Below are 12,553 nucleotides of genomic sequence, written 5' to 3' on the forward strand. Positions count from 1 at the left end.
TAGAAATGAATTAAGTCTGAGAACTGCTGTATTCTGTTTCTGTGTGAAACCTCTCTAAAATACCTGATGGGAGGGGTGAGTCAAATAGCTGCGTGATTGTTTTCTCCTTACTGTGTTGAGGAATGCTGTGAATTCTTATCTCTGTTGAGTCTCTGATATGGAGGGGGCATGCAGCTGCGTTCTAAGTTTCTCTGTATTTTCTGTCCTTGGTGTAGTACACGCTGGGAGATTTGTGTTTAAAGCAACAGTACAGTTTATTCAGAATAGTGAATAAAATGGGGGAATTTGTTATAGCAGGATCCATTTTATCTTGCTTGCCTCCATTTTATGTGTTACTAAAGGTTAGATAAACAAGTTGTTATTCACTATTCCTCATACCGCTGTTATTGAACTAATTGTAGCAGAGCATGGGGGATGAAATGTCCTTGGAAGATAACGAATAATGTTTTGTATAGAAAAATATGTTTGCAAAACCATAGGGAGACAAGGGAGTAAAACACTCCGACGCTTAGCCCATATACGGAGAATCCGCCTCCGACATAAGAATGCATAAAAAGTGTGTGTAAGCTTAATAAACTAGAGATACTTTGGATACATACCAGGTGTACTGTGTCTTATCTCTCCGATGCTGTGACGTTATCTCTAAGGTGGACTCATCAGAGAACAGGTCGAGACCTGCGATAACAATTCTTAGAGAAAATACTTACACCCTGATAAAACAAACCCCTTCCTTTCTACTGGACACGGGGGCCTTTTTACAACTCATTGAGGATCTGACCATTATTCCTAAAGAGGTGTTCCTCGTAACATTCGATGTAAAAGACTTATACACATCTATACCACATGTAGAGGGTATTAAGTCTGTCTTCTCACCTCCTCTAACATGGACCCGGAACAAACAAACATTTGCTGCGATTTACCATTATTTTTACCAAAAATGTCTTCGTTTTTGAGAACAAATTCAATTTGCAGATACGGGGCACCGCCATGGGCAGTAACGTAACGCCTCCGCACGCCAACTGTTACATGGCTGACTATGAAAACAGCACCATCATGTCAATGACCTATTCCGCACATACGCTCTAGTGTGGAGGAGGTACATTGATGACATATTCTGTATTTGGAATGGCCCGCAGGAAATACTAGAGACCTTTTATCTCTTCTTAAAGTCATCATGGACAGGTCTAGATTTCACTATGATGCATAATCTGAAACAGGTCAACTTCCTAGACACAATAGTCTTTAAAAATGATCAAGGAGAAATTTCCACGGATCTGTTTACCAAACCGACAGATCGCAATAGCCTCCTCCACTATCAGAGCTTCCATCCAACACAAATGAAAAGCTCCATACCCAAATCTCAGTTCAAGAGAGTTCAACGTATAGTCTCTGACAAAACATTACAGAAACAACGTCTAGAAGAGATGCGTTTAAAATTTGTTGAAAGGGGTTACCCTCCCCACATTCTAGATACATCCAAGACCACCTCTATTCCCAATTCCAGAGTGAGTTCCAAGTACCGTATCCCGTTTGTCCATAACTATCACCCTCCGGCATACATTCTGCACAAAACGCGTCATTGGCACATTCTAGGGACAGCGTATCCCAAGATTAAAGAATTTAATGAACCCTTCCTTCCCTGTTTTAGAAGACCGCGCAACATACGTGACAAGTTAGTTAGGGCGGATATAGGTACTTCATATCAAGCACCAAGACAACATTTCCTTACAAACCCTAAGTTTGGTACCTATCCAGGTCTACAATGTACACAGTGCAACAATGTACAGAGAGGTACTACCTTCTACCATCCTCACAACGGTAAACAATATACTATCAAGGGATACTTCACATGCGATACATCATTCGTGATCTAACTGGTCAAATGTCCGTGCGGTTTATGTTATGTGGGCGAAACAACACAACCCATTAAAGACAGGATATCGAAACATAAATCCACCATTAGATGTAAGAATGTATTACTTCCCATTCCTTACCACTTCATCACCCAGGGCCATACCATCGCCCAATTAAAATTTCAAGTGATTGAGCAGGTTAAACCACCACGCAGAGGTGGCGATAGAGTACACCTTTTAAAAAAGAGGGAAGCCTACTGGATCCATGAACTGCAGACTTTGGCCCCAATGGGCCTCAATAGGGAATATGACATTCAATCATTTATGTCTTAATTATGAGCCTATGTGGAAATTGAATTATCCTGTACACTATTGGTTATATGACATTCTTGTACAATTGTGTTACCCATTTTATTAATGTATATATTTCTCTCACAGAACCGCCTGTATTAATACACTTTCCATAACACCAGGATCACCATATTCTCCCTCACTTCCTCATACGGAGATCAGCTTGGTCACAGGGGTAGATCACCAATCTCTGAAATGCGCATTATGGTGGATTGATGAAAACCGTCACTCAGACTTTCCTCATCACCAGCCCAGTAACAGCGGTAGTGCACAAATCTCTGATAGGCGCATCCTCGAAGTGGAACGCAAAACTGCACCCAATTCCAGCATGGTGGAACGCAGAACACCGTCACTCAACCCCTCCACGTCACTTCCGGGTTGTCACTTCCGGTCGCGCGATTCCCGCACACAGGGAAACAGCGCACCTTTATAATGGACCATCCGGACACTCCCCCCACACACTGGACTAGCGGTGGACACCGCGTCCGATACTTCTTCCGTTTGGTAAGTTACCTACACCACTGCATTAGATTATTTTTTCTTTTTCTTTAGTACATTGATGAAGGTCTAATTTTGACCGAAACGTCTACTGTATGTACTCTTCTCCATTATATTTTCACTGCATCTCACTACGTGTGTGCCAAGTTTATCTGTAATATTATACGGTTTGGGCACCTACACAATCATAGTAGTGCCTACCGTCTTATTTCTAAATATCCAACTGGGGAGCACCCAAAACAATCCGTATCGAATGTCACTAATTTTTAGAATATTGATTTATTTATAAAGTCCAAAACACACAATAAAAACAGTTAAAAACAATGAAAGACAAACCCCATAAGGAGGTGAACCCCCCCCTGGACCCAAACCAACAGTATTAGTAGTATTACAATATCATAAATAGCAAAAACAATATATACTAGAAAGCAGACCTAATATTAAGAGCAAGTGCAGGCTACATTTATATACATACAGTACATATACACCAGTCTCTGCTTAACAAAAGAATCTACGTATATACCTGTATCATGCCACTAGGAATATATATATATACCAATATAGAGAAGGAGAAGAGACAAACGCGCAGGACATGCACAATGTATCGGGCTGTTCTACATCTAATACCCATAGACGAGGGACAGTTGGGATTGATGTGGTTGAAACAATTGACCATGTTTTGGCAGTAAACTCTATAATATGATTGCTCTTGCAGTAGGTAATCCCTTTCCTTGCTCATGATTTGTCCTTTTTCCTCTAGACGTGATGGGCATAATAAGATACAGAAGGGGTCAGCAACCTTTGGCCCACAGATCACATCCAGCACAAGTAATTAGCCTGGGAGCATGCACATAAAACTGCACAGGCATTAGCGCAAATTGCGGTTTGTCCCATAAAGTAAATGACTAAAAGGGAAAAAACAGCAGAAAATAGTCACACAAACAGTTGTCTTTATTATGTTTTTGAATTTTTTAATGTGATAAACCATAAAAAAAAAACCTATACATTTGGTATCACCATAACCATATACCAACCCATAGAACCAAGTGTCCTGGTCATTTTTAATCCAAAGTGAATATTTCAAACACAAAACTCAAAATATAATGGTGAAATTGAGGCTTTTAACTTACGGGTTGTATTTTTTATTCCAATTTTCTTCCTTCTTCTTCAGTACATTACATGATAAAATGAATGGAGTCATCCAAAACTACATCTCATCCTACTAAAAAGTAGTCCCTATGCTATATAAATGGAAAACTAAAAAAAGTAGGGATTTTGTAAGACAAGGAGGTAAAAAATGAGAGCGCAAAATGATATTATTCTGTTCAATCTGAAACATTACTCGGGGCTTAAAAGGTAGGAAAATGGATCCAGTATATTTTAATAAGCTGGAAAGTCATCTCATGTTTTTTCTCCAATCATATCAGAAGCCAGATACAATTCCCCGTCATCTGTTTATTATTATTAGTGAATCATTTGGCAAAATTTCTCCTGCCTTTTATCCATCAGAAAATTAAATTATTACTGCCCTCTAGTGGTGATTACATAAACTGCAACTTTCTAAATTGGTTTAGCTTTCTGCAAGTTATCAATAACTAGTGATGAGCGAATATACTCGTTACTCGAGATTTCCCGAGCACGCTCGGGGGTCCTCCGAGTATTTTTTAGTGCTCGGAGATTTAGTTTTCATCGCTGCAGCTGAATGATTTACATCTGTTAGCCAGCATAAGTTCATGTGGGGATTCCCTAGCAACCAGGCCACCCCCACATCTACTTATGCTGGCTAAGAGATGTAAATCATTCAGCTGCAGCGATGAAAACTAAATCTCCGAGCACTAAAAAATACTCAGAGGACCCCCGAGCGTGCTCGGGAAATCTCGAGTAACGAGTATACTCGCTCATCACTTTCAATAACCCGTCTCGCCACTGTCCATGGACATGATGACGACATATTTGGCCTGTGGATGTGAACATGTTCCCATTCACTGACAGTGAGCAGAGGTCTTGCAAATAATTTGGAATTGAAAGATAAAGAATATTTAAAGTCACATAAAGTTCTCATTGCACAGAGATTAAACTTGAAAATCTTTTGAACTACAGTATCAGGATTCTGACCCCAACTGATTGTTCGGATCAGGAGTGCTCAGGTTCTGCGTGAGCATGCACACAGCGGTGTATGAACCCATAGGCTAAAAAAAAAGGCAGTGCACAGTGCAATGTATCCAGAAAAGATGGCAGAATCAAGATCTCTAGTGGGACTAAAAGTTTTAAAAGTCCCAAAAGTTAAAAAATAAAATAAAATAACTCAATGGAAATGCAAAATGATTGTGGAGCTACTGACACAGACTAAGGGACCTTTATAAACACTTAGGAGCCTTTACAGGTGTTTTTTGTTAACTATTCTAATAAATTAGATAATAACTTTTGGGTTTTCATTGGCTGTAAGCCATAATCATCAACATTAACAGAAATAAACACGTGAAATAGATCACTCTGTGTGTAATGACTCTATAGAATATAGGAGATTCACTTTTTGTATTGAAGAACTGAAATAAATTCACTTTTTGATGATATTCTAATTTTTAAAGAAGCACCTGTGTGTCATATATTGCATTATCTAGTTAATAAGGCTAGATTACATTATGCAAATCAGCATAAATAAAAAATAAAAATACATCTTCAGCACAACAGCAATTATAATGATCGGGAGAATAAAGTTAAATCAATAAACAGTGGAAAAAAATGTTAAAAAAAAAAAAAAAAAAAAACAATTGCAGATTTGCTGCTTTTTTTCACCCTCATTCTTAATAGAAATGATAAAAACCAATAAGTACTTACCCCAGATATGAAAAGTGAAAATGTCAAACTGTCCTGCATATGGCTAGGTAGAATAAAAGGAAAAAAATGAAAAAAATGTTGCGGCTCTTGGGATGCAGCTGATCCAAAATAACTCGTTTTTCCCAGAAAAAAAGTTTTTATTCTATAAAATAAAACCTAAAAATAATATAATCCTATACTCACATGTAAAGCGCCATGGAATAAATGGTGCTATAATAATAATAAATAATAATAATAATAATACCTACTTAGTATTGTCATGGAGAAGAAAGTACAGTAAGCTGTAAAAGATTTAAAAAAAACAGAAAACACACGTACTCCCGGCTTCCTGCAGATCATTGACAGTGTCGTGGTCGTGCTGCTCGTCCACCCTGCGCTCCCCCATGCCGCCCTGCAGCGGAAACTTTCCCTCTACAGCATCGGAGGAGCGCAGGAGGCTGCAGCTCGGATCCAGAGTCTGCAATCTCTACAGCAACGAACATGTAAGCGCTGCGCTCGTTATCTAGGAGACCGTCTACCTCTCACAGAACTGCAGCGGTGGCTGGTAACCGGGACAACGAGCAGTAAACTATAAACTAAACTCTCTCTGTTCTTGAGATTTTTTAAATAGGAGATAAACTACTAACTTTACTGGATTTTCCAAGCTCTTTACAATTTTACCCATTTATGATGATGAGAGAGCCCCGTTAAAGAAAAGTTCATCAATCCCTTACATGTACCCGAAATGGGGAAAATCCAGGGACAAACCCTCACAATGCCATACAGACCGGAAAAAACAAACAAGTTATGGCTTTTTAAATAAGACAATGAGAAAAAATAACTAAAAAAATAACTCGCTCTTTTTTCCCCATGAAGTTTTGGTTGCTGATTTGGCAGCTATAGTCCCCCGCCATTGCTGCCGGAAGGGGGGACGCAGGCGGTGCTGCGAAGGATTGCGGGGGGATTGGTAGGGGAGTGTGGATTATTCTTTTTAGACCACACCGGTGGTGTACAGCCCCTTGTTTAATCCCCTTCCCCCCCATGACGTATATATCCGTCCCCGACAGGCTGTGGGTGTATGGAGCGGAGTCGCTACGCACAAGGCCGCAATCAGCAGCGACCAGCGCTGCCTCCGATCGCAGCCGTGTAACCGCGGGGGCGTCCGTCACATCCCCCAAACCATGCCAGTGCCGACGCCTTTCCATGGTCGTAGGGTCAATTTTCTTTCTAGAAACTAAAATTGTACACACTGAAAAATAAAACCTCATCTTATTCTTTTTTTGCAAAACACCCACCCAAAAAACCGCAGTAAACGCTTGGACGTGTCTGAAAATGGCGTCAATAAACTCCACAGCTCAGCGCCACAGAACGAGCCTCCCCGAAACGGTGCAGAGCTCAGAAAACGGAGACAAAAATTTTTTTTTTTTTTTTTTACAAATGTGGTTTTTGGACCATTTTACCACACTGGGAGATCTCGTCCCGGCTTTTCATACATTTTATGGTAAGACGAACGGCGTCAGTCACAGCGACGACTGAAAACACCCTGATACCGCAAAGTCTAAAACAATTATGGCTCTTGGAAAAATGGAAATGAGAAATGTGCTATGGACGCTCAGCACATGGACGCTGACGGGCAGCGGCGCTCTGTGCACAGCGCTGGGTATGGAGGGTATATAACACAATGGAAACAGAAGCAAAGCCTCTTGCATAGCAACAATAAGGTGCCAGGGTGTCCATAGCAACCAATCAGATCACTTCTTTCATTTTTATTCTGGAATGACGCAATAAAAGCTGCGCTCTGATTGGTTACATATGCGAACATCCTCATTAGGCTCCTGTCTGTGAGTGTGAAGCGCATGCGTACTATGTTACATTAAAACTGACTACTTTACCTGGGCGGGGCTTGAAGACGTCACCCAGCGCTCGGCTATTGCCTCCATTGAGGCGGGGCCACAGACTGTGACTGGAGCGAGTCATGAAGCGTCAGAGTGACGGACAGGCCAAATAAGGAAGTGGGCGGGGCTTAGAACTGGTTAGTTACTCACAGCAGCACCGACTCCGCCGCCGCCAAACACCGGGAGCTGAGCGCCTACTCCGGAGCACCAGGTGACCGCGGAGGGCAGTGGGGGAGGGCAGGGATGTGGTGTGTACCGGTAACCGGCGGCGGGCCCAGTATGGCGGGGATGGGGCAGCCCCGGTAACCGAACTCTGCTCGTTACCCCTCACTGTTTGTGTGACGTCACCGAGGTAGTGTAACGTCATGTCTGGTGGAGACACCCTGTTATTACCTCATCTAATCACCCCGATAACCCCCCACGTAATATACCCCCCCCCCCCCCCCCGTATACACCCGGATAGTCTCCCCACTCCCAACCCCCCAAAAAAAACTCCCAGGTAATCCCCTCCCTCCCCGCCTTAACATGCACCCGCATAATCCCCCCTGAAATATGCACCCAAACTATCCCCCCTGTAATATACCCCCGGATAATTACCCCCCATCCCCCACTGTAACATGCTCCTGGATAATCCCCCCCCCCCCCCCCATAATAACCCGAATAATCCCCCCCACCGTACTATAGACCTGGATAATCCCCCCCCCACCGTACTATAGACCTGGATAATCCCCCCCACCGTACTATACACCCGTATAACCCCCCCACTCCCGTAATATACACCCGGTAATTCTTTTCCCCCCTCCTTTAATATACAGCCCTATATGATGGTCTCTCCTGGCTCCCGTGTGTGCTCAGCTGTTGCTCTCTGGTGTCAGCGTTCTGCCTGTGTCCTGGCCATGCTGCAGGGTATATAGGGCTAAGGGTACGCTCCACGGTCAGTAATCGCTGCAGGTTGGACCCAGCGTCCAGATGTTACAGCACAGTGGAGGGGATTTCAAGAAACAGACGCCCACAGCTCACCCGTGGAGACTGACATGTGGCGCGTCTCTGCAGACTGCAGCAGGTCTGTATTGTGGAGCTGCAGGATAAATGTCCCCATACAATGTATTGGACACGGTGATTCCGCACGGTTCAGTGGTCACAGAGGAGTCACCTGCACTCAATAGCAGCGGACACGAGCTGCGTCCAAAGTGCTGCATAATACTGACCATAAGTCCATACTCGGCCCCTGCTGAGTCTCCCGGTGCCCCCTGTAGGGGGAGGGGCGTATTTCCCCAGCGCACAGCTGCTGGAGGCCATGATCAGCTGTGGGGGGAGGGCACTGTTTATGTTGTGATGTTGGTGGCAGCACAGTGACCGCCCAGGGGCAGGCGCAGCCTCCATTACTGTGCTCCTGTGTACACACTGCAGATGTAGCAGAGCTGACTGTGTCCTTGCCATCAGTGCAGATTGTGTCCTTGCCATCAGTGCAGATTGTGTGGTGGGCTGTTCTGCAGCACTATTACAGTACACCAGGGGTGGGCGACCAGTCGTCCTGAGGGGCCACAGAAGACACCGTGACTGTTGTGGAGGCTGAAATTAATTCTGCTCCATATTAAAATTGTTACTTCGTATTGAGCCGATCGAAGCCCCAGAGTTTATAGGAAAGGGTTAATCTCACGGCTGCAGCTATTCCGCCCTTGTAGTATGAGCAACAGCTCCCCCAAAACAGTATGCTGCCCCTCAGCCACGGTATATTGGAAACCCACAGCCCTCCACATAAAGAATAATGACCCCGACAGCCCCCCAAAGGCATACCAGACACAGTATGATGGACCTCACAGCCCGCCCCCCCCCCCCCTAAACAGAATGGTGCCCCTCAGCCACGGTATACTGGACCCCCACAGCCCTCCACATACAGGGTGACCCCCAACAGCCCCCTAAAAGTATACCAGACACAGTATGATGGACCTCACAGCCTCCCAAAACAGTATGCTGCCCCTCAGCTACGGTATACTGGACCCCCACAGCTCTCCACATACAGAATAATGACCCCCAACAGCCCCCCAAAGGTATACCAGACACAGTGATGCCCCTCAGTCACAGTATACTGGACCCCACAGCCCTCCGCATACAGAATAATGACCCCCGATAGCCCCCTAAAAGTATACCAGACACAGTATGATGGTCCCACACACAGAATGATGAAACCCACGCAGTATAATCCTCCATAGCCCCCGGCACAGTGTGACGGCCCCCACTAATCAATGACAAAAACCTACTCACTTTCCACCTGTTCCCCCATTGCACAGGATTCTGAGCCATTCAGAGTCTTTAGAAAGCTGCCATCAGTTATAGCGCCCTCTTGTGGCTGTCACCAGCACCCTGTGCCCTCAGTTCTCACTGTTCTTCTTTCCCATCTTGCAGAGACCATGGGCCGAATCTTCTTAGATCACATCGGGGGCACCCGCCTGTTCTCCTGCGCCAACTGCGACACCATCCTGACCAACCGCTCCGAGCTCATCTCCACCCGCTTCACCGGGGCCACGGGCAGAGCCTTCCTCTTCAACAAGGTGCGTCCTGGAGGGGGGTGCAAGCAAGTGATCTATTACTGCCTGTTATCAGCCATGACTGGGGGAGAGACGACTGTAGCACTGGCTACTACAAACTATTACTCTCTGTTATCAGGCATGTCAGGTTTCTTCTGCCCCCGGGGACGAGTCCAGGAGGCTGCTTTATGAACCCGTACCGTAACCCCTGAGTGATTGTTTAGTGAAATCTGCCCTTCTCACCTGCCGTCACTCCCCTCAGTTTCGGCCGCTCCTGCAGTCTGTTCTAGCACCAGAGGTGATGACGCACTTTTTTTCAGTTACTTGACCACTGAGGCTCGTAATTGGCTGCAGCTGTCAAGGGAGTGGAGTGACGTGTCGGAGGACCACTGCAGCTGATCACAGGCCTCAGCGGTCATATGACCCAAGAACTGGATGTCGTCACTTCTGTTGCTGCCACAGTACACTAGAATAGTGGATCCGGGGAGGTGAGCAAGTGACTTTAGCATTTAGATTTGTGCTGTGGATGCTGCCGCTTCTGTGCCTCCGTTACCGCTCGGTCTGTTTCCCCTCAGGTGGTGAACCTCCAGTACAGCGAGGTCCAGGACCGCGTCATGCTCACCGGGCGGCACATGGTGCGAGACGTCAGCTGTAAGAACTGCAACAGTAAGCTGGGCTGGATCTACGAATTTGCCACGGAGGACAGCCAGCGCTACAAGGAAGGCCGTGTCATCTTAGAGCGCGCCCTGGTCCGGGAGAGCGAGGGCTTCGAGGAGCACGTCCCGTCCGACAACTCCTGAAAGGCTCCTTTCGCTTTTGCTGTTTTTGTAGTCCCTTTCGAGTTAAACCATGCGACAGATCTCTACAGCGTTATTTGCCTACACCGTTACCGTCGCGTCTTGTGATGAGACATAGAGGAACGATCGGAGCGCGATCATTTCTCTCCGGGTTTCGGGTTGTTTACCATTTCGAGCATTAATTCTACCAGTGCCGTCTTAAATGGTCTCCATGGAGTGGTCCCCCGACATAAGCCCAGCCCCCATCCTCCGTGTCGATAATTCCATTATTTGCCGATTGTAACGACTATTCTCATCGGCCGCTCTCTGTATGCGAGATCCAGTGTTTGCTGACGTTTGGGCTGGTCACCGCATCATTAAGCTGCGTGGGGTTAACTGGTCATTTGATTTTATTTATTTGTTTTATTTGATGGGGGATTTCATAATCGATCCCCAGCACATAACCCATGAGTCTGATGTGATGCAGGTGGTGTGGACATTATTAAAAAAAAATGCAAATTCAGAAATGCTCCATTTGTTTTATGTCTATGATGTAGAATTGACCATAGTGCAATAAATGAAAACGTCTCTTGTATCTGAGTTTTGGTTTTAAATCTCTTCCTAGCTGCTGTAGGTGATGTTACCCTGATGGCAGCCATGTCTCCATGCTCCTCTCTGCAGTGGCTGGAGTCTGCACAGTGCATATGACAGGTTATCTCCTCTCCTGGGCCTCAGATCAGCATCCATATGTAACTGTGGCTGTGGGGACACGAGGGTCAGCGGGCGCTCTCGTCTGCTGGCCCAAGACCGCATGGACCAGGGCTCATCCCATTGAATGCGCACTCTCCATTTTCCATGGGCATAATACTACTCCGACAAAACACGGTGACTGTAAAACTATGTGGCAATACTTTGAGCCACAAAACAGACTAACATATAGACCAGTCCCAGCAAATTCACAAGATGGTGCAAAACTAGAGACTCACCCTTCCTCTGACTCACGGGAATTAGAGCAGCTGCAACTTCGGGACTTCCAGGGCCATCTACCAAAACCTGTGACACCCACAAGTTTGTAACGACAAGCTTAGGAAGCTGACAGTTTGAGACACGTGGCCAGGTGACCGGATGGTCACAACCTGCCTTCTCCTAACATCTCCATGGAGCCAGGTTGACGGTGGGTCCCAATCCTGGCTTCCCAAAACGTATCGATGGGTTCAGTGATGGTCAATGGAGCAGATTTGTATACTTTTATCCGGGGCATCCTGTAAAATGTGTCCCTCGTACTGGAGCCATGATGTCCTGGCTGCTGTCCTGTTGAGCGTTCCTGGTTGTGCTTTTGTAGAGAGTCTCTGATTCTTTCACAAGGATAGAAAATCACTTTTTCCAGGTCACCACCTGACAGCACACTGGAGGACGTCCTTCTTATCCATGATGGGACAGGAAACACGAGAGGTTAAAAGGACCCTCCCCCTACCACCCTTCAGTGTTTTTCCTGTCCCATTATGGATAGGAACGGCGAGAGGAGCTACCGTTCTGTGCGGGGGGATTGTGGATCGGGGGGCTTTGCCTCACCCTTCCCTCCATGAGGCACCCGCTGGCCGACACCCGCCCGAGGGTCCCTCTGCCTACCAGTGTAGCGCTGCTCCTGGTATGAGGATCGCTTCCCCCTGCCGGGGGCTCTCAATCCTTCCGTCACGCCCCCTGGTGCATGCGATCCTGCCGGTTGCCTCTGCGGACGTCGGCGTCTCCATGCGGCCGGCATGAGGAAGCAAATCGTCGCTGCACCATCCTCTCTTTCCGGCCGCGTCACTTCCGGTTTGCGGCTGAGGGGGGCG

The 12,553-nt window shown here is 46.0% G+C and overlaps 1 protein-coding gene across 1 annotated transcript; it reads left to right on the forward strand.

Annotated features, from left to right (window-relative positions):
- Nucleotides 1–7,333: 7,333 nt before the first annotated feature.
- Nucleotides 7,334–11,313, forward strand: YPEL5 (yippee like 5). Its single transcript, XM_077282113.1, has 3 exons — nucleotides 7,334–7,625; nucleotides 9,821–9,966; nucleotides 10,518–11,313. The coding sequence occupies exons 2-3, from the start codon at nucleotides 9,826–9,828 to the stop codon at nucleotides 10,740–10,742; spliced, it is 366 nt and encodes a 121-aa protein (XP_077138228.1). The 5' UTR covers nucleotides 7,334–7,625; nucleotides 9,821–9,825; the 3' UTR covers nucleotides 10,743–11,313.
- Nucleotides 11,314–12,553: the final 1,240 nt, after the last annotated feature.

Source organism: Ranitomeya variabilis, chromosome 2, assembly GCF_051348905.1.
Source record: "Ranitomeya variabilis isolate aRanVar5 chromosome 2, aRanVar5.hap1, whole genome shotgun sequence".
Lineage (NCBI taxonomy): Eukaryota > Metazoa > Chordata > Amphibia > Anura > Dendrobatidae > Ranitomeya > Ranitomeya variabilis.

Excerpts from the sequence above, each read along its gene's own strand:
- YPEL5 (XM_077282113.1), top strand. The coding sequence starts at position 9,826 with ATGGGCCGAATCTTCTTAGATCACATCGGGGGCACCCGCCTGTTCTCC. Across the intron at positions 9,967-10,517 it reads GAGCCTTCCTCTTCAACAAG|GTGGTGAACCTCCAGTACAG; the intron begins GTGCGTCCTGGA and ends GTTTCCCCTCAG.